This window comes from Ochlerotatus camptorhynchus, unplaced genomic scaffold (genome assembly GCF_037179485.1).
Source record: "Ochlerotatus camptorhynchus isolate MF236.1 unplaced genomic scaffold, CSIRO-AGI_Acam_v1.1 ptg000137l, whole genome shotgun sequence".
NCBI classification, from domain to species: Eukaryota; Metazoa; Arthropoda; class Insecta; order Diptera; family Culicidae; genus Ochlerotatus; species Ochlerotatus camptorhynchus.
The window spans coordinates 324519-350479 of record NW_027040627.1 but is presented as its reverse complement, the minus strand read 5'-3'; the positions used below and the strand labels follow the sequence as shown (position 1 = coordinate 350479).

The 25961-nt window shown below is 39.8% G+C and overlaps 1 protein-coding gene and 2 non-coding genes across 3 annotated transcripts; all 3 read right to left on the bottom strand.

Annotated features, from left to right (window-relative positions):
* Window positions 1-8206: 8206 nt before the first annotated feature.
* TRNAV-AAC (transfer RNA valine (anticodon AAC)) lies at window positions 8207-8279 on the bottom strand. Its single transcript has one exon. It is a non-coding gene; the product is annotated as a tRNA-Val (tRNA).
* Window positions 8280-21627: 13348 nt separating this feature from the next.
* TRNAV-AAC (transfer RNA valine (anticodon AAC)) lies at window positions 21628-21700 on the bottom strand. The gene has a single exon. It is a non-coding gene; the product is annotated as a tRNA-Val (tRNA).
* A 429-nt stretch (window positions 21701-22129) lies between these two features.
* Window positions 22130-24278, bottom strand: LOC135700461 (TWiK family of potassium channels protein 7). Its single transcript, XM_065220981.1, has one exon. The coding sequence runs from the start codon at window positions 23610-23612 to the stop codon at window positions 22569-22571; it is 1044 nt and encodes a 347-aa protein (XP_065077053.1). The 5' UTR covers window positions 23613-24278; the 3' UTR covers window positions 22130-22568.
* Window positions 24279-25961: the final 1683 nt, after the last annotated feature.

Genomic DNA, 25961 nt, shown 5'->3' with positions numbered 1-25961 from the left:
CAACATCAAATGAACCACAGCGTAGTTAACATTTCTTTAATTTTGGAAATGCATTGAAATCATTTATTAAGATTGGGGAACCCCAAAAAATAAGAAATTTTTAAGAAATTTAGGGAACCTCCGAAAAGTTCAGGGGACCTAAACAAAAGTTAAGAAACCACTAAACAAAAGTTAAAATGCCTTTGAAACATTAAAGAAGTTCAGGAAATTCTGGAGAAGTTCAAAATAAACTCATCTCCAAAATTTATAGTTGGACATCTCTACAGGGTGATGCAGAACAACTGTCACCAATATCACATATATGCAATATTCAATAGGTAAAATGGGTATATTTTAAAGTATTTTTGTTTTAAAGTGTGTACAATAGTGTACAGCTGGTATTGATAGTAGGATTTGAAATTTCATTCGTTTTCGATTTCAAGCAGCCATGGACGTGAAAATGGAACATGTCATAAATCTGTATAGATTCGTGTGCTGTCGTTTAGAAACTGAAATCTCTTCGAAAGAATGAAACATTTATTTTTCATATCATTATAGACGTAAAAAGGAATCATTCGTTGTAAATCCGTTCAATATCAGAGCTTAGACGCATCGCCAGGATATGGCGGGTAATTGAAGGTAAAGGAGGAGAGAGAGATTTGAACTAAAGTATGCTAAATTGAAGGTTATATATGTTGTATATCTGGAATATACTGATATCCCAAAAATCATGCAAGCGTTCAATCGTTATGACCATTTTTAAAAGTGGCAGTTATTCCGAATCACCCTGTATTCATAAAAATTGGTCCAAAGACGCGATCTGCTACTAACAGCCAGGTATACTAAAATAAGCTACTTTCAATTCACACGACTCAGTGTGACATTTCGGCTCTCTCCAGTTGCAGTTACGATATAGTTTGATTTGAATGAAAAAAGTTCGAACGGTCGCGTGGATGTAGTGCGATTTTGGTACTAATTTTATCACAAATTTCTCGTAGCAACCCTGGATTTATGATTTTAAAAAAATCAATGGAAAAAAACAGTGAACCGCCTCAAAACGCCTGCGGCTTTACTGTATTTCAACCGACCAATCTCCTCCTCAATTTCCTGGAGGTGTGGAGTCGAGACCTGTCGTCTTCTGTTGCTTGCTCCTACCGAACTTACCAAGCTTATTTCAAGCTAAACATTGTATTAGGTCCTAAGTAACATTGACAGATTCTCTTCATCGACTTTCTCTTTGCATCCTCACGGCCATGTTAAGACATTCCCAGCTATTTTCAGCTCACATAATGAAAAAAAGCTATTATCTATCTTCTAATACAACAAACATCTCGAGAAACAGTTCTATACCCAAGTTATTAACGAAAGAGAAAGTCGATGAAGATGATCGATCAATGTTACTTAGGACATAATGCATTGTTCAGCTTGATTTATTTATACATCTAGATCAACATTTCGAAAGGTCCTATCTGCATTAATCGATCCTCTTGGTTCGGTTGGGGCACCAGCTAGAAACTTCGTTTATCCGACTGTGTGGTAGAAATAGCACGAAATGAGTTTGCATAGTAGCAAAGTCATCATATCAAGAAGACTGGCAACTTTGCCATGATCCAAGCGACAGATACAGTAGCGCTGCATTTGAGCGAAGGTGGAAGCAACGCATAGCAAAAATGAGCAAACACACAAACCTTTCTTCTGAGGATGTAATCTTTGCTATCAAATTCGTTCGAAGCATTTACCTTTGAGCGGCAGATGACGCAATTGTAGCTGTCTCATAGCGATCGTACGAGAAAATGGAAGAGTTGCCAGTCTTTTTTGATATGTTGTCTTTGATAGTAGTGAGTGGTTATGATGATGATGATGATGATGATGGTCCCACCTCTTACCCCTACAAAGGTTTGAGCTGGACGATTTATCTTTAAGATAATTAAATATGACATTTTTTTTTAGAGATGAACTAGCCTAAGGCTAAAAATCTATTTAATAAAGAATTAAAAAAAAAAAATATGACATTTTAACCAGGTTAGCAGACAAAATTGAACTGGTTACAGTTACAGATATAAATTCCCTCTAGAGTTCACAGTTGCGTTATCAAAAGAGAAAGTGTATGAAGAGAATCGCTCAAATCAGATAAGATCTTTTGAAATGTTTATCTACAAATATTTCTAATACTATACATACCTTGTTAACCCTTTGTCAGTACCTTAGGGTCAATTTGACCCCAGGCCACTTTGAAAGGCTGTAACTTTTTTGTATTTGTTAATGGGTTTTACTCATTCTTTCGTGACTAGATGCGTCCAGCAGAACTCTGTAATACTAGATGAAATCTGCTCCAAAAATCTTGAAAAAATATTTATTGGAAAATTTTTATTGAAATACTTACTTGTCGGTACCCTGGGGTAAATTTGTATGTATGTATATACAATCCAACTTCCACTGTCCGGCAGTGTTTGCACTGTACAAAAATGTTTGCAATATAATCTATTATTATCTTATACTGATCCCATTGCAAAAAATTTTAGCCCAGAAGTTGAAAGGTGATAGCTCTGTTGAGATTCAGTAACCCATTTCAGAATGCCTGGTCACTCACGTCCATTCCGAGGTTACTTTCACTTATAACAAGCCCCGCATACACGTAGTACACGTAGGATTTTTTATAATAGTTTACAATATTACAACACTGATATATTAATCATGATAAATCTTCATTTATACACATGATAATAATGCAAACGAATTTCTTTTTGCCTTGGTACAAAGGCCAAATCACGCGGAAAACACGAAATTTGTGACAGCGAAATTGAAACCAACCGTTCGCGGGCAGAGCTTACTGCGCAATCCGTCTGTACCCTGGAGTTGACCCCAAATTCAAATTGCCGTATCTTAAATAAAATTCAATGGATTTCTTAAATTTAAAATAATTTAAAGTAACTTTAGTGATTTGTTTTTGAAGGGTGGATCTCTCAGATGTTGCTTCCTTCTGCAAAGACATTTAAAAATAGAAGGTCTTCGAAACTATGGATAGTTTATGATATAATATACTCACTAGATGACGCTAATACGAAAATGATCAAGTTGTGCCTTCTTATATACACATTATATAATGATATCTATATATATGATATAATCATATGCTGCTCATATAAATGGTTCCCGTCTCGAGCTAACTTGACTAGATGGACAAGACCTATCCTGAGGTAAAGAATTTAGTTCAGAATTCCCTCACAAGGCAGCGCTAGTGTGACATTCATATTGAATTGTTTGCCCTAACCTAACATAAAGGGTGATACGGTCAAAATTTGGTCAAGGGAAAACGCGTGTAAATCGGTGAAATCGTTTATTTAAAAAATCAAATTAAATTTCTTTTTCAAGTTCAATTAGTATAAAATTCAGGAAAAATATTCAGTTAGGCTTCCGCTTTTCCAAATCCGAATTGCCGGGCCTTACGCTTGACCCCTGCCATCAGATTTTGTACAGCCACCTTGTCCACCTTCTTCGCCGCAGAAAGCCAGTTTGCCTTGAACTGCTGCTCGCCCTTAGCAGTTTTTTTGGTCTTCTTTAGGTTCCGCTTGACAATAGCCCAGTATTTCTCAATTGGGCGGAGCTCTGGCGTGTTGGGAGGGTTCTTGTCCTTGGGAACCACCTGCACGTTGTTGGCGGCGTACCACTCCATGGCCTTTTTACCGTAATGGCAAGATGCCAAATCCGGCCAAAACAGTACGGAACAACCGTGTTTCTTCAGGAAAGGCAGCAGACGTTTATTCAAACACTCTTTCACGTAAATTTCTTGGTTGACAGTCCCGGAAGCTATGAAAATGCTGCTTTTCAAGCCACAGGTACAGATGGCTTGCCAAACCTATTTCTTTGCGAACTTTGACAGTTTCATGTGCTTGAAAACATCTGCTACCTTTCCACTTCCTTTTGCCGTATAAAACTCCTGTCCCGGAAGCTGCTTGTAGTCGGCTTTGACGTAGGTTTCGTCGTCCATTACCACGCAGTCAAACTTCGTCAGCATCGTCGTGTACAGCCTCCGGGATCGCGCTTTGGCCGTCGTATTTTGTTTATCATCGCGATTTGGAGTCACTACCTTCTTGTAAGTCGATAGTCCGGCTCGTTTTTTGGCTCGATGCACGGTTGTAGACGATACACCCAGCTTATTTGCGGCATCTCGGAGAGAGAGGTTAGGGTTTCGCTTGAAACTACCGGCAACTCTCTTTGTCGTCTCAGCGGCTTCCGGTTTTCGATTTCCCCCCGATCCAGACTTCCTGGCTGTCGACAAACGTTCCCCAAACACTTTAATTACATTTGTAACGGTTGATTTGGCAACTTTTAGCGATTTTGCCAACTTTGCGTGCGAGTAGCTCGGATTTTCGCGATGCGCGAGCAAAATTTTGATACGCTGCTCTTCTTGCTTGGACGGCATTTTAACAACTGAAGAGTGAATTCCAAAATCAAAATAGGAGCAACATTCTACACACACACACCTTCAAAATGAGGGGTGTTCAGGTTTTTTAAATGCAAAATTGAAAGAAATACGTCAAGTTGATATTGACCAAATTTTGACCGTATCACCCTTTATGTACTAGATAGAAGGTTACCATCTTGAGTAAAGTTATTGAGATGGACAATAGGGTAAACTACCCCATTTCCGGCCTATCAAGCACAACCCTCACTTAGTCTTTCTTAATCTAGCACAGTTTAGCACCAAACGGAATGTTATTATTACGGATGGTTTCCACATGTATTTACCTTTCCGTATGTACCGTAAGATTTGATAAAGAGAAACCAGTCGTTGAGATATCGGCCTATCGGATGAAGATAAAAATTGATTCGGTCGGAGCGCTTCTTTTGTTTTTGGGAATAATGGGTGCAAACCTTCATATCACGCGTTCTCAGTGACTTCGTTCCGTAGCTTATAAATTAAAGTATCGCACTAAACGCATAATTGACTTGTTAACTCTGAAATCATGGATTTATTTGAAGTTTTCTGCTCGATAGGCCCAAAATGGGCGATTAGGCCGAAGTAGTTCTCTACCCTACCTAACCTAAGACAATGAGTTTAGTTCATAATTCACCTATCCTAAGGTAAAGAGTTTAGTTCAGAATTCACTCACAAGGCAGCGCTAGTGTGAGATTCATTTTGCATTGTTTGACCTTTCTTAACATCTTGATTAGTTAGAAGGTTCCCGCCTTGGGCAATGTTTTTCTGATGAACAAAAACTATTTTATGGTAAGGAGTTCAGCTCATTCAGTTTGATTGTTTGTCCTAACTTAACATACACAGTTCGAAAAAGTAGTGTAAATTTCTGTTCAGTATGATGCTAATAAATGGAGCGTCACATATCATATAAGTTTACATTATAAATCATGTGAAGTTCTCAGACATTTCATGCAATGTAGCAAATATTGTATACAAAAGTCCATTGTTGTAAACAACATTGTTTACAAGTTGCTCGGTTGCGTAAAATTAAATACAAGTTTACGTGAATGAATGTTTACATCACTATTAAAATTCAGAATTTTTATCTGTGTATGTACAAGATAGAAGGTTTCCGTTTTCGTTAAAGTTTTTCAGATGGACAAGACCTATTCTAAGGTAATGAGTTTAGTTCAGAATTCACTCACCAAGCAGCGTTCGTGTGACATTCATTTTTCCTTGTTTGTCCTCACTTAATATATGGACTAGATAAATGGTTTCGTCAAAGTTGTTCAGATGTACAACATTTACCCTAAGGTAAAGAGTTTAGCTCAGAATTCACTCGCCAGGCACCGCTAGTGTGGCATTTATTATGAATTGTTTGCCCTCAGATGGACTAGATAGAAGGTTTCCGTCTTCAGCATCTAGTCAAGATGTTAAATTAGGGCAAACAATTCAAAATGAAAAGTAACACTGGAGAGTGAGTTCTGAACTAAACTCTTTACCCCAGGACAGGTCTTGTCCATCTGAACAACTTTTCTCAAGACAAGAACCATCAATATAAGCAAGATCTGTAGAAATAGTCATATAGTGTGTATTTGGAAGGCGCAACTTGATCATTTTCGTTTTGTCATAAACCATTCATAGTTTCTGAACATATTTCCGGAGAACTTCGAGATTAGGGCGTAATTTATTTTGTAAACAAACAATTCATTTGACGATTTCTAGCGAATTAAAGCTCAATCTAAAAATCTAACAACACAAACAGGTAGAAGAATGGTTCCTCTCTGGTATAGTTTGTTTCCGAGATTGTTCTTTTATTCGCGAGAAATCAGCGATTGGCATGTTTGTTTACAAAAGCAACTACGCCCAAATCACAAAATTCCCCGGATTTGCGGAATAAAGCAACATCCTATATAATTGGGATCTCGTGATATAAACATCTCTAACACGAAATATGTCACTTCATGGGTATACTTTTACAATGACCCCTTCCTCCGAGTGTCCATCCCTCAAAAAAAAGTCAGATTTTCACTGAATTTCAAAACATTTGAAATTTCAATAATCCGTTGAACCTTCGGTGAGATATGACAATTTGAATTTGGGGTCAAATTGTCCCCAAGATACAGAGGTTATCATCGATCGACCGATTTTCGTGCAAAGCTCAGCCACGGTTGTTAGATGTGAAGACCGCAGTAGACCGCGCTTGAATGCTGACGTGTTTTTCTTTTGCTACGTATTTTTCGTCAGCGAATTAAACATTTTTTGCTTTAAATTTGTTAAATTGCGTGCTGGAATTTAGTTTCAAGTGTTCATAAAGTTATCATTTAGTGATATATCGTGTTTTGCCTGTGTTTGCCTTGAATGACTCGGTTGACCTTGAATCTAACCTCCAAAATCTACGACGCAACTTCAGTTCCATTTTTCGGTGTCGGTTATCATTGCCGCCCGTTTCTTCTAGTTCGGATGCCACACTTTCGGCGTGTAGTTCTATTGAGAGATTCGTCATCGTGGGCGTGTTTGAAACCGATCCGGTTGGTGAATTAGCCCGAAAACGTGCTGATAATGTGTCCGTCGCGAGGTTTGGTGGCCGACGTTGCCGTGATTCAGCAAGTTTTCCGGTTGCAAAAGTGCTCGGTTGCTGGTTTCTTGCCGGTGTCAGAGATTGCGAGCAATCTGAAAGATGCCTTGCTGGATACGCCCAAGACTGGACGCTTTCTCCATTGACTTTCTCTTTTGGTAACCACGACTATTCAAATAGATTTCTTGGTATTTTCGCCACATAGTTTGATAAATGAGGTTGTTATCTAGCGTCCAAAACATCAAACATGACAACGAATGTTTTTGCAGCTGAGTTACTAACGAAAGAGAAAATCTATTGCTTTTTCATACTGAAAACGCCAAAACTTCATTCCAACTTTTAAAAAAAGCATTCAAACGTCATACAATTAAATGTTAAGTGGTATATATGAAGCCTAATCCTAAATAATTTAAATCATGCACAACACAAATGCTTTCACAGGTATTTTTTTTTTTAATTTTGTAATACTACCGACGGCGTTGAGCTACATTGAAAATTGCAACTATTTTTGCCTATTTTTTATTAATTATTTTGTCGGACATTTGTTCTAAAGTTTCACCATTCGAAATTCTATGTAATTCGGCAGACTGTACCAGGGCAGCAGCTTCAAACTTTGTTCTGAATCCTTTGAAGTGCTTTTTCCCTGGTAGTGAAACAACTAAACTATATTGGCACAGCGTAAAGCATGGCCGGTCAAAAAAATTGTTTAAATATAAGAAGTTTGGTCTTCAGGCATAGTTTAGATTTTTTGTTTATAAGAGGATACAAACATTTTATATATTTGTTACATTTGGCTTACCATGTGGTTTCTTTATGTACTTTACACCATCATGGGGCATTTAAATATGTGTAGTGGAAAACTTTTCATAAACTGCCATTAAGTTTGTGAACTTTTGCCCAACCGGTGAAGCAAAAGTTCGTTTTGAACACTCCCCGGAAAAATCGTTCTAGTTAATAATAAACTGAAAACTAATCAAAGCACAGTAAAGGAAAATTGAATTAGGGTTCCTGTTAGGGTTGGAATTTTGAGATATTTAACTTACTCTATATCTTGACTAACCCTCGTTTAAACAACAACGAATCGAATTAGTTTTAAAGACTAATTCTTAATTCAATTGGTCAGTTTACCATTGAATTCCGTAACTGTTGGCCATAAAACACACACTTGCGCCAATCCAAATTATATAAAAGCTGTTTCGTCCGCCATTGTAAAATTGAAAAAAAAATACTGTTTCCGCCCGGGATCGAACCGGGGGCCTTCCGCGTGTTAGGCGGATGTGATAACCACTACACCACGGAAACGATTCTTTTTTAATGCTATTCGAAGTTCAACGTTCCCAACACGTCCAAGTTTTCTATGAATTTCTCACCCTCCTCTCTTTGTGTAGCACTTTGAAAATCTTCCGGAAAACGGCAAACAACCGCCTAATGGAACAAAAGAGCCATAAGCATCACAAAACCGGCAGCCAGTACCAGATTTACATAAACATTTCCATCTCTTGAAAGTGATTTCAGTGTCGTTGCCTGTTGGAAAAATTTCCCTCATCTCAACAGCGGCTGCGGCTGGTTTGCCCAAAAATGCATTCTCCGTATATTTATTCGACGGATGAAAGCGTTCTATGAAGTTGCGTTATTCTGTTGCTGTTTTGTAGAGAAGAGAAACTTCACTACTTGTTCCATCACTTCTCCGACTGTGCTTTTGTACTGCGGAAGAAAAGCGTTTATTTTAAATTCTAATCCGCTTTTTCTTTGGAGAGTTGTACATTGTGCATGCATGATTGTGTGGACCGGTAGTACTTGGTTTCTGATAATGGATGCAGAAACAAATTGACGATGTTGATTTTGTTTGAAATCTTGTCAAATTGTGTAAGAAGCGTGACTAATAGCTAAGGTTTTTCTTTGTTTGGCGTGTAGCTCATGAATCGACCCAGAGCAAGTAAGAAACGCGCTAATGATATGCGATGTACAATCACTCAAGTCTTAGGGGTCACCCACAATTATGGGTCACTTCCATTTGATTACCACGCATAATTGACTGACCCATAATAATGACTAGCTGGGCCATAATATTGGGGTGACTGTACCTATCATTTATTAATTTAAAGATCAACATCAAGCAGCGTGACCTTATACTGAAGATCTGAATCCAGTCACAAAGCGTACTGTGTTGGTGCTGTTCCTGGTTCGATAAAGAATCCCTTTAATGCTCGGGAGAGTGTTAAAATTACCATGGCTTTTAAAGCTTTCAAAATAGCTATGGAAATGATCGAATTACACTTCTGATGAAAAATAATATCTTATCTTGCGTACGTGCTACTTTTTTTCCTTCATTATGTTCAATTCACCCGTGTCCAATGCTCTAATGCTCTAAGCTCTGGCTAACCCTCATTCCTTCCAGTAAACAGCGCGCCTTAAAAATGAGACTGACACATTGCAAATAGAAGAACCGAAACAGAATAAAAATGAACTGTAAAGCAAACAACTTGCTGCAAACAAATCAACAAAACAAAAGGAAAAATACACCGGATGAGCAAAAGTACAACAATGGGGATTTAGACTTGGTAATCGAGCAAGAGGAATTCGTCAGCTTCTTCGTGTGAATCCTGAAAATCCTCGCCACGCTCGCTCCGGACGCAGAGCGCATAGCCGGCCAGGTGCCACTGAACCGTTTTCACCCGTTGTTGCTACCATCAGCATAGAGCACTTTCGAGCCGGTGACAGTGGCGGAAGCATCTTCGACAGACTGCTGCTGCTGGTTGCCATCCACTCCCCCATAGGAAAGATGCGAAACGCGAAATTGTATTTACACAACCAGTACTTGTCTCTTGCCTCTGAAACACACCACACAGCACCGGAAATAGATGCTTTCTCTCCCATCCAGCAGGCAGAAGAACGTACTTATACCGAAAAGACACTAAACTGCTTGGAGCTCCAGAGCAGTGCACTACCAGTTGGTTGGTTGGCTAATTTATGCCATTTACGGTGCAGCAACCGACCGCGAGGGGATTAATCTCTCGCTCCCGCTCCTCCTTCTTTTGCTCTATCTCAACCCGACGAGCTCAGAGTCCTTTGATTTGTATACTCAGCTGGTGTGGCTGAGACCGAAATCCGGAGCATAACAAAACATTCGCCAGAAATGACGGCAAAAAAGCATCCACCGGCATCAAGGCAACGCGCAAATGTTTATTTAAATTTTAATTTGTAAAAACGAAGGTAGTTAATTTTTTATAATGACTATTTGCCTTTCTCGGTGCAGTTCTGTTGGGAGGGAGGGAAATATTTCTTCGGGATGGAATCTTCGCACAGGATAAGAGTTACCTGTTATTAGTTGTGTTTGAATAGTAAATCCCTGGTCGCACAACGTGTCGAATTGTCTTCTGCTCAGGAAGAACTGTGGAATGGGATGGGAACATTAAAGTTATGATTATGTGTTAACTGTGTGGAACTATTTTACTGGGCGTTTGTTGAGCAGCAACAATGTTCCACATTATCTTAATTGCTAGTCTTGTACTGCTTGGGTTTGGAAATTAAATCTATCGTGGTATTCACTTGTCGCCATAGTGGATTATAAACGTAAGCATAGGGGGTGGCACTGCAAACCGCCCCCTAACTCAACAACAACATTTGTTTACAGATATTTTAATAAAAAATATTGCAAGAATCTTGTAATGTCTTTAAGCTTTAAGTTCGAATGTTCTTTTTTTTTATAAATCTCAGAATATGGTTGTTTGCTTGAGTTGCAGAATCGTGATATTTTTTCGAAGGGCTACTAGATCGAACGTTATTGGGCTGCATTGATCATTAGCTCGAATATTCGAAAGATTAAACTTAGATTCGAATTTGAAAAAAAAAAAAAGCATTTTGAGATCTCCTCCCCTTGGCTAGTTTTTGGACCTTGCTGTTGGTGGGCGGGCTTAATTTGATGCTTTATAGTGGAGTGTTGGCGACGGTAGGTTTATGGCCGGCGTTGCTGGTTCATGCCGCGATAGAATGGCGCCATGGGCAGGCGATGGGGATTACTAAGCTTCCCCTCAATGATGACCCACTGCATGATAAAACCAAAGATCTGCATAGTTGAAGATGCTAATTTCAAATAACAGACTAGAGTGGTAATTTTTATACGATAGATGAGGAGATAGCATTGATAGTTCCGTTAGACTACGGCAGTGTGAAATTGTATATAAAGAGAGTAGAAAGCGAGCTAGGACAACTTTTATGAATGAAGGTATAAATCGGTTTGATCATCTCTCTTTACCAAACTACCCCATTGGAGAAGGATGGTGAGGGGATCTCCCCCCGCCACTACTGGCAAAAAAAGATGATCACCGACACGCTCAAGTACCGACGATGTGTTTGAAACAGTTCTACCGATTTTTACCGCACTCAAGCTGTTATCTGAAGGAAGGCATCCAGTCGTACGATGGGATGCCTTCCTTCAGATAACAGCTTGTGTGCGGTAAAAATCGGTGGAACTGTTGAACTAAACCCTACGTGACTGTAAATTCGATCTTTTCTTATGTGGTATTGACGCATCGATCGATGTTTAAGTTTTCGCGGCTTTCGGATTCAACGTGCCTACGTCTACGGAGTTCACGCAGAAGTGATTCGCAATTCGGTAGAGCTTGCCAAAAGTGTTTTGCGCTTATGTAGTTTAGAATTTGTTCGGTACGGTCGTGAAATTTTGAAATGATTTAGTGATAATAAGCTGTTTTTTCTCTACGGTTGTCTCGCGCGGCGTTCGTAATTTGCGCGATTTTCGTATCTTAGATGTTTAGCTCTAAACGGTTTTACTGACTCGAGGTCATTCCTTAAGCGGCGGCTGTCGGAATCAACGCGCCTACGTCTGCGGAGCTTACGCAGAAATGATACGCAATTCGGTAGAGCTTGTCAAACGCTTTTGAGCTTATGTAGTATAGAATTTGTTCGGTACGGTAGCGAAATTTTGAAATGATTGATTCGTTCTTTAAATTAACTAATTTGATACAAAGCTCAGTAGTAAATAAATAGAATATCTAGGGAGGAAACCAAAATTAATCAACTTGCTAACATAGACCATCACCTTTATTTTGGTGGCACTCTTTATATTATAATAAGCCTTTTTTCTCGCTTTCAGAACTCACGTGGTTTTCGTAACTTACATAATTAAGATATTTCGTTCGAAACGGATTTACTTATTAAATCGGTTTACTACGCGGATATATCTACGCGCACACGTCACAGCATTTTTTCCATAACTATCTTGAAACAATACACACGGAATCCAGTGTTAAAGCTGCCAACAAAGGCTAGTCGTTCTGCTGTATTGTCAAAGATAGAAGCAACATTTATTCAAATGGATCAAGTCTTGAAAACTAAGCTGTCACGGAGCTCCAGCTTGATATAAGAAAAAAAAGTTGCTGCTATTGGCTATTTAGATGGAATTAACTTACAAATTTCAAAGCGCTGTTTTAACGATTTCTCACCGGAGGAATCCGCCAGTGTATTAGCTTTTTATACGGAATAATTTTCTTGCGGAGCTGGGTCTCAAAATGTGCTCAAGGGGAAAAGAAATAATAATATTGAAAACAAGTGTTTCATATGTAATTGCAGGGTGACCAGTAAACCGGAAAAAACTGGGAATTTAAAGTTACTGGAAAAATATACCCCGTGACTCAGAACTGACAGCAGTAGAAGCAAAGAAGGATAAACTGAAAGGCAGCCGAACAATTTTCTCTACCGAGGGAGAACCAGATTGAATGCGTAAAATCCGAATGCTAACGATTTAGATGGCTGGCAAAATTCTCATTCAGCTTATCTCATCAACAAATATCTGTGAAAAATCACAGAAAATCTGTGAAAAATCACCGAACTGTTTACCGAACGTTCAGCTGTTGAGATTTCGGTAAAATTTCACAGATTTCGGTAAAATAATCTTAGTGTGTACACAACAATAGGCTTCTAACGCTGCTAACGTACCGCAACAATAGGGCTGTTTCCCCTACAGAGGTGAGGAAATGATCGTAGAATGGTTTTCGTGTAGTGCAAAATATGTTACAGTGTTTGTGAAGTGTACCTTCCGTGACGTCAAACTCCACTTTTTCATGTCAATTTATTAGGAGTTTTTCGTCATCACCGATTGTCTACCTCTTTTTTGCTATTAATACCAACAATTACCCTCTTGTGCCACACCTGTATTTACCTCATTGCGCAAAAGCTGCTGTTCGTTTCTGATGTTGCATGCGTGTGAGTGAGTAGTAATTCATGCTTGCTCGTCCTCTCTTCGAAAACAACAGGATTTCAAGACCCTTGGACGGGACTAGATTTACATGATGCAGTACAATGGAAGAACTACTAATAGAATCATAGATTTTTTTTTCCAAAACAAAACCCCCAGTGAATAGAATTCCAGGATTCGTGAAAAATACCAAGGAAAGCTAGTTTTGAGAGTTTAATTCAAGATAATTTTGCGAAGAGCTATAAGGAAAGTCCGAGGAAAATTTCCAGCACATTTCGAACGGAATTTCTGGAGAATTTTAACCATCCTAGTGCATTAGGGTCTTTTTTGGCCTGGCGTCATTTTAAATAAGCTGAAATTTCCTCACTTTTCCTATCTTCTTCCTATATCTTCTGAAAGGCAAGGACGAGGCAGCGCGGAAAATAAAAGATTACGTTCGTTGGGTTGAGAACATTTTCGGGAGAAAGCCACGCTTGATTCGCTCGGACGGCGGTGGCGAGTTTGTCAACCGGGAGTTGAGTGATTTCTACAAGTTGGAGGGCATCAAAGCGCAGTACACCATACCCTACTCACCCCAACAGAACGGGATAGCTGAGCGAAAGAATCGCTCGCTGCAAGAAATGGCGATTTGCATGCTGGCTGACGGCGGTATGGACAAGCTGTACTGGGGGGAGGCAGTAATGACAGCTGCATACCTCCAGAATCGGTTGCCTTCGAGAGTGATTAGGAAGCCTGATATTGCCCACTTGAAGGTGTTTGGGTGCGACGCATATGTGCAGATTCCGGAAACCAAGCATTTGAAGTTGGACCAGAAGTCAGTAAAGTTAACGTTTGTTGGCTACTGTGAGGATCGTAAAGGCTACCGATTCCTCGATCGTTCCACCAACCGAGTGACAGTCAGCCGGGATGCCAAGTTTATCGAGCTTGGCAATGGATCAGAGCAAGTTGCACAACCGGAGAAGCCTGACGGTGTAGAAGGCGCATTCGACGAGATCGATGTTGTTTTCAAGGATGATGAAGACCTGGGGCAGGTGCAGGGTGAAGCTGCTGGTGTCGACGATTTGTGTTCGGTCGATTCAGACCCTGATTCGGACGGATGGGACGATGCGTTGGAGAATTTCTCCGGGGATGAAGAGGCGGTAGCCGATCAGGAGGAGCCAGAGCTGCAGCGGCAGCAAAGGATTTCGACAGGAATCCATCCGAAGAAGCTCGACGATTATGTCGTTGGCTTGGTGCAGACAATGGCAGAGGAGCCATCGGACTACCGTAGTGCGCTGAAGGTTCCGGCGTGGAAGGAAGCTATGGACGCCGAGATAGATTCACACGAAAGGAATGCCACTTGGGAACTGGTTCGACTGCCGGAGGGGAAGAAAACCATCGGTTCGTTTTCAAGTTGAAACGGGATGAGCACGGAGACGTTGTAAAGCATAAGGTGCGCCTGGTGACGCAGGGGTTCAACGGGGTTGATTACCTAGACGTTTTTGCACCGGTTACCCGACATGAAACCCTTCGAGCGTTGCTAGCAGTGGCGGAAAAACATGGATTTGGTCTTCGACACCTGGATGTCCGTACGACATATTTGCATGGTACTGTTCAGGAGGAAATATATATGCGCCAACCTCCAGCATACGTCGACAGGGGAAATGAACTGGTTTGCAGAATCAGAAAGAGCATTTACGGGCTTAAGCAGTCTGCACGCTGCTGGAACCGCGCTTGTTTGAACGAAGCAACTGCGAAGAACGTGTACGAAGCGCTGCGGAAGGATTTGGATATCACTGACCTAGGAACAGCAAGCATTTTTTGGGGTATGAGATTATCTACGATGGAGGAGTATACAGTCTACGATTGACCTGTTTCATCGAGTCGCTGATCGAGAAGTTTGGCCTTAATGAATGTAATCCTTCTAAGACGCCAATGGAGCTTGGATACCCAAAGTCAAACGGCGACAGCAAGCCGTTGAAGGATGTTAGCAGATACAGAAGCCTGGTAGGATCTCTTCTCTACATCGCGGTCAACGCTCGGCCTGACGTAGCCGCGAGTGTGTCGTTGCTTGGTCGCCGAGTCAGTGGCCCAAGTGAGATGGGTTGGACGGCTGCAAAGCGAGTCGTCAGGTACCTTAATAAGGGTACGAAGGAGCTTATGCTATCATTCGGACCTTGTGATGGATGGTCATTGGTTACCTTTTCGGATGCGGACTGGGCAGGTGACCAAGAGAGCAGGAAGTCGACTACGGGTTTTGTGTTCTTCTTCGGCCGAGGTCCTATTGCCTGGGTTAGTCCTCGACAGACCAGTGTGAGTTTGTCGTCCATGGAAGCCGAGTACCTCGCATTGAGTGAGAATTGCCAGGAGTTGATCTGACTTCGTCGATTGATGGCGGATCTCGGTGAACCTCAACAGGAAGCAACGATAGTTTACGAAGACAATCAAAGTTGCCTAAGCTTCGTGAACCTGGAGAAAACTAACAAGCGGTCCAAACACATTGACACTAAGCAGCATTTTATCAAGGACCTATGCGGTCAAGGTTTAGTGAAGCTGATGTACTGCCCTTCCGAGAAGATGACTGCAGACACGCTCACGAAGCCCTTGGGCACTTCGAAGTTCCGGGGTTTCTTGGGAAGCTTGGGTTTATCGAGCAAATAATGACTCGGTATACATTTAGGAGGAGTGTGGGGAGTTAGAAATGACTACCTCGCACACACACACCTTCTACCGAAACGCAACCATCGAACTGCTGCCAACATTACCGAACTAGAACGAGCAGCGGTCGTGCAAGTGTCTACTTCCTTTTCTCATTCGAACTGTGTACTTTAACCGAAATACACGTGTTTTGTTTTTGCTACGCCTAAATCTTTTTATTCAGTTCTCCGATTCCTTTTTCGCTCCGATTATTCGTTTCGGTCGTTGTGGTTCCTGCGCGGTTGCTGCCCACAATGAATAGGTATCATGCCACAAACAAACATATGGATTTTGCCATATCCGGAAACCCAGAACCGGCAGGGCCCAAAAAGGACACTTCCAAAACCTCATGTAGTGGCACCGTCCGACGACTCAACGACGACCGGCCATAAATTTTGAGTCGTCGGACGATACCAGTACTTGAGCTTTCAGAAGTATTTTTTTTGAGCTCTGTCGGAACCGGTGCCGGGTATCCGGATGTGGCCAGATTCACCTCACGGTCCATGGTATGATGTCTATTTACTTCTGGGTGAAAAATCATAAATTTTGAGCCGTCGGGCGGTACCAGTACTTGAAGACCCGGTGCTAGGTAGCCATCAGTAATTTGATCTATTGTAGTATATCCCGTATCCTTAGTTTAGTGCATGTCGTATTACTCCATCACTATTGAGAAATGATGAAGTATTCGATTTTTTAACAGCTGTTATTCTTGCATTTATCGCAAGGATCCGACCTAATTGAAAGGTCCCGCTATCTATACCCTTCGGAGTGTTGAAACACCCTCCAAAGGCGCGCCCCTTTGTGAGTCAAAATTGGATTCCTTAGCAACAATAACAAGCTATGACACCGATAATGACTATGCAGCAGAACCCTAGTCTTAATCACTTCAAACTAGGGAACAAAGAATAGAAGATTAGGAATCACATAGATGAAGACTAACTAACTAGTTTTTTACTTGTTTCAAGATCGTCTTCGGTGGACAAAGTCGAGTCTTGTCAATATCAACAAGGCATTAAAAGTAACAAGGACTAAGCTGTGTTCCTCGGATTACTGAAAAATCCTGTTCCTCTAGTTTGAAGTAGTCAGGACTAGGAATCGGTGGTAGATCTTACATCCCGTAACGTACCACGAAAAGGTGATCTACCCACGTTACGGGGCAATCTTTATCTTTCTTTTGAGGCCAATTGATCAAGAATCGGTTCAATTGATTTTTGGGAGCGAGTTGCAGTCTGAGTCTTTTTTGACCCATTAATGAACAATGTGTAACTTTTTGCTAATGCATTAGGAAGGTTAAAGAGAATTCCATGGAATTTCCAGAAGAATTTAGAGATAAAGATAATTCTGAGCAAAATTTGAAGACAATTGTCGGCGGGAGAATTCTCCCTGCTCGATGATGTTGGCAAGGAAGGGGGATTACAAGTTTTGCTCACAAAAAATAATAGGCTCTTTTCAATTGTTGGTCAAGAATCTGAGGTGAGTTGCATGGGAACTCTACGGAGAATCTAAAGACAATTAAAAAAAAAATAAGCTCCAGTTAATTCTAAGGGTTTAAAATTCGAAGAGTGTTCTACAGAGAATTTATCAAGACATTTTCAAGGGACTTCCAGAAAGAATTTCAAATTTATTTTAGAAGAGTTCTGAAAAGAATTCTCAATCAAATGCGTGTAAAGTTTTGAGCGAAGGCTTCGAACGTGTCGCAAAACCAAATTCAAGATCCAGCAAAAGTGCTGCTGTCTTTGAAATGACACATTTAACCTTCGGCTCAATCACATTCAGTTTTATGCTTAATTCAAATGTATATAGCTAACCGGGAAAATTTCCAAAATTCCGGGAGAAAACCGGCAAATTGTTAATCGAGATTTGCTGGTCACCATGAAGATGGAGGAGATCTGGATGAATTTATGCCCCTAGGGTTGAGTTCGGAAGCAGTCAGAAAAGAACTTAGCTGATGGGGTTGTCTTACCAAAAACGGGGAGGCACTGCACCTGGATTTTTTTAGAAAATTACTGGAAAATCAGGGAATATCAGAAAATTTTATTTTCGTCTTTGAGTCGGCACCTTGTTCTATAACCTCGCAACCGGTCGTCTCTCTTTCTGTTCTCTCGATAGTCATAGCAGACGAGCACGTGATTGGTTGATGGTAGCCTAAATGTTTGATAAATTTTCAATAGTTTACTAATTATAAATTACTATAATAGGGGAAATGACGGCTTCGGCATGACAGACTATTTTCGGCAACCCAAATTGAAACACTATTTTCACTGGATTTTCTTACGAAAACACTTCGCTGAATGCATGCAAACGATTCTTTATGCTTTCAGCTTCAATTTGACTATATTTTTACCACTGAGAAAAAGCAATCTACCAGGGTTTTCTTGAAATGAAACACACGCTCTACAAATTGTAGCTGATTTCGAGTTGCCGATAATAGAACAGCAGATTTACATGCAGTTCAAATGGAACGGTTGCCGAAGAAAAACTGGTTGCCGACAATACTCGCTCTCACTAGAGAAGATTGGAGCTTTGTAAAAGCGTTTCAAAACAGTTTTTGACAATTCTTTCGACTGAAATTGTTAGAGCAGCTGGCAGCAAAAGATTGTAAACAAACCAATACTGCATATGTGTGCGTTCCATAGAGAAAAAGGCTATAGAAAGAAGGTCGCTGCTTAGGTTGCCGAGAATACGTAAATTCCCCTATTTACGCCAAACAAATCTTACATCAATTCTGAATCAAATGGTGTAAAACGAATTTAAATCCATCAATAAATGACCAAGTTATAAGCGTTCAAAACCTAACACTATTTCCCAGTATAGTCCACAAAGACGTAGTCATACGTTAAAAAACAGGAGCTCTGAGAGTGGTAAAAACGGCCCTGGTTGGAATCGGAGTTCTCCTTTTAAAGGGGATGATGAGCTGCTATGTACATTGAGACTACATTAGGGTAATATTTCTGTTAGGAGATTCCTAATTGTTAAGGTGATTCCTTAAACAGTTCAAAAATGGTCGTCATGATAGCTGATGTGCCCTATCAGTTCGTGTTTTCTAGAGCACAAAACTCAGACACTGTTGCAATATCGCTCAGTGCTGCGAACATGAAGTTTCAGTTTCATTGTTGTATGTTTTGTGATAGGTGATATGAGCGGTTCCATATCATTAAAGCAACGAGTAATTTTCATCTTTTTTGATTTGCATGAAACCTTGCATACAAGTTTTTGGGAAAGAAAAACGCCGTTTTGCATACTTGGTTCGCCATTTTGAATCTAGCCTTACTTATGAGAAGGGCCTATGAAAAATGCACATGATATCTTCAAAAAATTGTATCTCGGAAACGGTTTGTCCGATTGGTTTGGTGTATTGGGCGAAGTTTTAGACAATTGTTGGTGTTATATGGAAAAAATATGCACGGCAAAAAAAAAAGTTTGGTATTTGTGTTTTGAACTAAAATATAATTTTTCCCTCTAAAGTGACATGTCAATATTTTTTTTATTATCCTTATGTTATAGCTGACTGAAAATGCTATCTAGTGCACAGTAGGTTGTTCTGGAGAAAAATAGGTTACGATGAAAAAAATTGTTTTTTAAAAAAATACAATTTTCAAAAAAGCTATTAAAAAAAAGTCAAAAAAGTTTGTCACCCTAATTTTATGAAAGTACATCAAATTTGCAAACAAAAAGTACTTCGGTAACATTTTTCTAAGATGCACCGTTTAGAAGATATTACTGATTTAATATTGTTTAACTTAATAAGTTTTGGCCCTTTTCGGATGTACTCCGTGTTTTTCCAGTTTCAAAAGTATTTTTTTCGGAAAGATTGGAAAATTTTGAGTTAAAATGACACTGACAGCATCCTTGAGCCGCCGGCTACGCTTTGTTCCTCGTTTTGGGTGAGGTGAGCTCTTGAATCAATATGTAGACGGCAAGACGAACAAACACGAAAATCCTTGGTGTTCAGTGTGGATACCTTGGAAAATCCAATTGATTTTAGTTTTTGGATGATACCATCCGTGAGATATCGCAGCTCTTTCGAACACTGAATGCCTTTGAATGGGCGAATACATCTTATTTTACTCATTTTGTAATCTGTAACATAGAAAATATTTTCCAATTGTTAGTTTTGTATGAAAATATCACAAAACATATAATTAAAATGTGTATTTAAAACTTACCTTTGCACCAAAACGTGTTACACTTTCCTTTACAATTATTATGTTATCAAACAACACTGGATCTCGTTCAAAAACACAGGATTATGAGCTGAAATTACTATAATCACTATGCTACTAGCAACCTTTCTGCATTTACTGTTTGGTTTTCCCTAGTAGATACTGGATGAATTCAGAACCGAGTCAGACATTATTATACAGCTCACGGGTAGAAATCATAGAATGCTGGGTAAAGACTGTTGGAAGATAGGTAGAGTTGAACGCTCAGGTATCGTCGAACCTTCAGGTACGAGTTTGGAGAGTTGGAGCGAGGTAGATTTGCTGGCGTTAGTATATTGTTATTGAAGAAGATTGTAAATTGTATATACCTGCAATGAATAAAGAGTGCGGCGGTTGTTGATTGAGGTATCAGTCGGCAGCCCTCTAGTTTGATGGAAGGTGACTACTGCGTTCTTTTTATTTATTATTAAGGAACGGTCAACGACGGAGCTAGCCTCGTTATGGCCAGCGTGGCCATGGTGGACTAGTTCCAACAAAGACCATGTTTACAATCACCGTAGATACCAGTTAGCTGTACGTAGTACAGCTAACTGGTATCTGATTACCTGTATCTAATACTTGTTAGCACGTTTTCAGCACAACGCACCAAAAATCATTTGAAGAAATCATTGTTCCTGATAGTGGGATTTTGTAACTTGTTTTTCAAAATACTTTTAAGGCAGAGAATTTCACTCGAATCTTTAAGCTGTCAGTGTCATTTTAACTCAAAATTTTCCAATCTTTCCGAAAAAAATACTTTTGAAACTGGAAAAACACGGAGTACATCCGAAAAGGGCCAAAACTTATTAAGTTATCAAAAAAAAAACAATATTAAATCAGTAATATCTTCTAAACGGTGCATCTTAGAAAAATGTTACCGAAGTACTTTTTGTTTGCAAATTTGATGTACTTTCATAAAATTAGGGTGACAAACTTTTTTGACTTTTTTTAATAGCTTTTTTGAAAATTGTATTTTAAAAAAAAAACTATTTTTTTCATCGTAACCTATTTTTCTCCAGAACAACCTACTGTGATAGCATTTTCAGTCAGCTATAACATAAGGATAATAAAAAAATTATTAGCATGTCACTTTAAAGGGAAAATTTATATTTTAGTTCAAAACACAAATACCAAACTTTTTTTTTACCGTGCATATTTTCTCACCAACAATTGTCTAACAATTGTCTAACAATTGTCTAAAACTTCGCCCAAGACACCAAACCAATCAGACAAACCGTTTCCGAGATACAATTTTTTGAAGATAGCATGTGCATTTTTCATAGGCCCTTCTCATAAGTAAGGCTAGATTCAAAATGGCGAACCAAGTATGCAAAACGGCGTTTTTCTTCCCCAAAAACTTGTATGCAAGGTTTCATGCAAATCAAAAAATACAAAAAATAAAAACTGGAAAAATTTCCCACTTGTTCGTGGAACCGCTCATATTTATGCTCTTAAAATTTTCAGGTGATTTGTGAGGTTATTAAAAAAAAAGGTCTCCACAATGATTAACCTTAAGTATAGCTTAAATAATATTCAAGAAAAATAAAAATAAAATATTTGTTTCCGCCCGGGATCGAACCGGGGGCCTTCCGCGTGTTAGGCGGATGTGATAACCACTACACCACGGAAACAGCGTTGCTTGATTCCTAATTTAATTTGTAATTATTTCCACCTTCCACTACTTGCTCAGCTTATGTTCTCAATTATCCGCATTCGAAGGCGCTTGTGTAGTGCAATAGTGCAACAGGCAAGAAGCGGAAAGTATAAATACTTACCATCACTAAATCACGCTCTCGGAGGTGTGAAAATCGAATGCGAAACGGGTATTTAATGTACCAAAACAAATTTAATTTATCCTGTTTCACCGCTCTGCGCTCTGCTGCCGTGCTTTGCTGCTCTTTCTACGGCCAGTTGAAAGAGATTGAGTGGCAACCAAACGGCAAACGAAGCTCTTCGATAGCAACACGGCATGTGTCCATGATTCGGTTCTGACTCATTAAGATTACGACTTCCGGTGGCGACGTTTTCCTGAGATTTCAAGACTGCACTCGTATGGGACGTTTTTGCAACTCTCGAGGTTTGATAATTAATTTCAACCGTGTCAGCCAGATTTTTTCATCGGACATTTCCATCAAGACGTCCGGAGAGTAAAATTATCTTTACCATGCACTCTGGTAAAAATCAACAGATCCACAGAGAATGATTGTATTTACCAAAACGTCCAAATTAACGAATGCTAATTACGCGTGCTGTCGATCGATGGGAGAATTTCTCGCCCCTTGCTTGGATGGTCGGATATAAACAATTCATAACTCATCTCGCACCTCACAGAGGCAGGCACTCTGCGGTAGGCATTTCATTTATTTCCGATATCTTTATTGGCTCTGTCTTAAAATTTTAAACAAAAATGGATGCAAAAAAAAATGTGTCGAAACGTGTAAATTCTTAAAAAGATACAATGATCAAATTCAAAACAATGTTTGTTCTACTGATGGAATATCAATCGTAGTACTGGGACTCCTTACTGCTACCGAAGCATTTCGCAAATTTGCCACTCATATCTTCCAAACACAGCCGAGTATCCTCTTTGATTTCCTGCATTTTGATGCGAACTTCTTCGCGCATCAGAATGTAACACATGGCGACCAGGCCCATTCCAAGCAGCATGTACACGAAATTGATCACTAACTTGGTGGGTTTTCCGCTCTGAGAATCGAGAATGTTTGCTCCAGGCACGAGATCTCCGATTCCGATTTTGCACAAACTGGTCACGCAAAAGTAGGCAGAATCCAGATAGGTCCACTTCTCCCACTCGGCAAACATGATCGTTCCGGTGGCTATGTAGATCGAGATCACCCAAAGACACGCCGTTGTTGGTACTATGATCCGTTTCCGCTGAGGAACACCACTTCCATCTTCGATGTTCAACTCATCATCTTGGTTGTGACTGCATTCGTGGAGCCATGTATATAGCCACTTGAAAGTAGACGCCAGCACTTTCCCCATATTCATGAAATACAGGATGTACAGCGGTATGCCAAAGGTAGCATAGATGACAGTAGCTCCCTTACCCCAAGCTGTGCGAGGGACCATGTTTCCGTAGCCAATCATGGTAAACACTGCCAAGCAGAACATCAGAGCCGCCGGGAAGTTCCAAACTTCCTCCGGAGTTCGTCCATCGTATCCCTTGCGAATGGCATCCGCAAAGTCATCCTGATATCGTTTCAGTACTAAATCAGCTTCGAAATGCCAGATCGAGCTGTTGAATAAGTTATGCTGCTCCGTAACATCCCACAGCTCTGCCGCACAATTTCGCCTTAAGTTTGCCACATACTCGATCAATGGATTCGGTTCCTGGGTCTCGATCGACATAAAACTTGCTGCTCCAACCAAGGCGTACACCACAATCAGCCCGCCGACACCGACTTGGGTGCACATAAATGCGATAAACTTCCGACAGCAATCTTTCACCTTCTCGCGCGGATCACTAGTCGTTGTCGAGGAGGATCCTCGACTTCGCACTGACGATCTCTGCCGATTCATCTTCACTTTTCGGTCCCACACACGCTCGTTTGACTAATATGTTTTTATTTTGCGGCTTCTCTCACCGCGCTAATCAATAAATACTACGCGATCTTCTTGTCGCCACTTATTTTAGATGCCAACAAGAAGCAACTTTCAAAGATCCATTTTCATAATCGTCTCCTCTCTTTCCTGACCAGCAGTTTTCCTCCAAAATTGTTACGCTTCACCCGAAGGCACTGTTAGTCACAACATATTTTCCCTCTCACTCTCCGGGCAACCGACGTTATACAAACAAGTTTCTTCTCACGAGTTTTCCTCTCTATCTACAAGCACGTGGATCTGTTTGTATTGGTTTGAGATTTTCCCATCTCACGTAATTCCAACTTTTCTCACTCTCTAGGAATTTTCCTTATTGATGAATCTGTCACTTGCCAAGAGGCCTCAAATTTGTTCCATTTTCGGACATCTTTCCTGCGGTTTACACGATCGAGGAATACAATCAATCACTTTCAACGATCGGAAAAACACCTAACGCCTCGTTTTCGCACTAACTTGAGGTTTTCTTGTATCGATTTGCGTCGTTTTGAGCCTCTCTGCTGCACAGGGATGGGTTGAGCTTGATCGCTGGGGATCAGACCAGATTTCTGACAAAAACGCGTTTTCACAGATGTAAGTCTCGTTCCGAACTGCGATGGGGGAGAAGAAATATGGGAAAATTTTCACAGTGTGGATTTTCCACTCGACTTGAATCTGTGTGTGTGTGTCAGAATTTGCGTGTTTTCAAATTAAACGAAGAGAAATAAAGCTGATAATTAAGTGGCGTCCTGCAATCGATCAAGGCGTCCGAACTACGATCAAGAAGAGGTGCAAAAGTTGAACTCCAAAGCTTGTCTATTTGTATTGGCAGTTATGCGTTCAAATAAACATGATTATTTACGACACTCATGTCGTTTATTACGATGCATGCGGTGCTTCTGTGGGGTTAAACTTGGCTAAACAGTAGTTCGCTTGTTTGGGTATCTGTTTTTGGTTATTCTCACGATACCACCTAGGGGAAGATGGGGTTATTAGGCACATGTTAGTTTAATGGAAATTTATCTCAAAATTGTGTGTTATGCTGGAAAACAATATATGACGTTTGCATGAAAAATAGTACACTTTTTCACCAATTGTTTCACTTAACGGAAAATACTGAAATGTGATTTAAAGCTGGCATAGGGTTCAAGGATGTAAATTTGGCCCAGTGTTCGAAAAACTCATAAACCTCAATCTCATGCGTGAGTTTATTCGCCTTTCAGTTTTGCCTTGCGAAATTCAACTACACAAAAATCACCGATGAGTTTTCAAGTTAAAAAATTCATTGTTTCATATTTTGACGTTATTCTTTTTTTTTTTTTTTGTAAATTCATTTATGTATCAAGCAGGGCTGGTAGCCAGTCACTTTTTAGTGACTTGGTTACTTTTTTCAAGTCAGTTACTAAAAAGTCTCTTTTTTTAAGCCCAAGTCACTAAAGTCACTTTTTCTTGTAATACGTCATTATTTTCAACTTTTTTAGCGTGAATTTATTTCTCGATTGATTATTCTTTGCGTTGTGACGTTTAATCGTCATGTCTACTCATTTTTCTCGATAAAATTACCTGAGCTTTCCAAGTAAGTAAGTCTAATAATATTCAATGTCTTGAATTTTCGTATTCCATGTACAAGTTCAAGATATTGAAAATATTCAAAGTGCCAGAATTAAGTAAACAAATAAATAATCTTCAATGCAGTCCCATTAACTTTACAACAATTGTAGGAACTTTGGAGAAGTTCTGAGGAATGAAAGGAAATGCTGAGAATGTCAGTGAAGCTCTATAAACAAACTGCAGGAACATGAGGGAAGTTAACACGCTGAAAATATGGGAAACTTACTTAGCGTCCGAAACTTTTCAGGAACTTTTATGACGTTCCTAGAATATCAGAGAACTACATAGGTGTCAAGCAAACTTAAAAAATTTAGAAAACTTGAGGAGTAATGTGCAAATTTTTAAGAAGTTCTATGCACCTCAGAAAAGCTAGATTGATTAAAAATATATAATCGTAAATTTAGATAAATTCATGATAGTGCTGAAAAACAAACAGAGAATCCTTAAGATGTTCCGTGCATTGCTGGGAAGTACAGAGACCTTCAGAGAATTTATGAAAACTTCAGAAACATCACAGAAGTCCAATGAACTTAAGGGGAATTTGAAGCTGTTAAGAAATAAGAGCTTTATGGAAGCCTCGAGAACATCCAGATAGGTCAGAGAATCAAAGGGTAGTTCAAATAATTTCAAGGAAATATTAGAAACCTTAAAGAAGTTTCGAGACACTCAGTGCATTTCCAA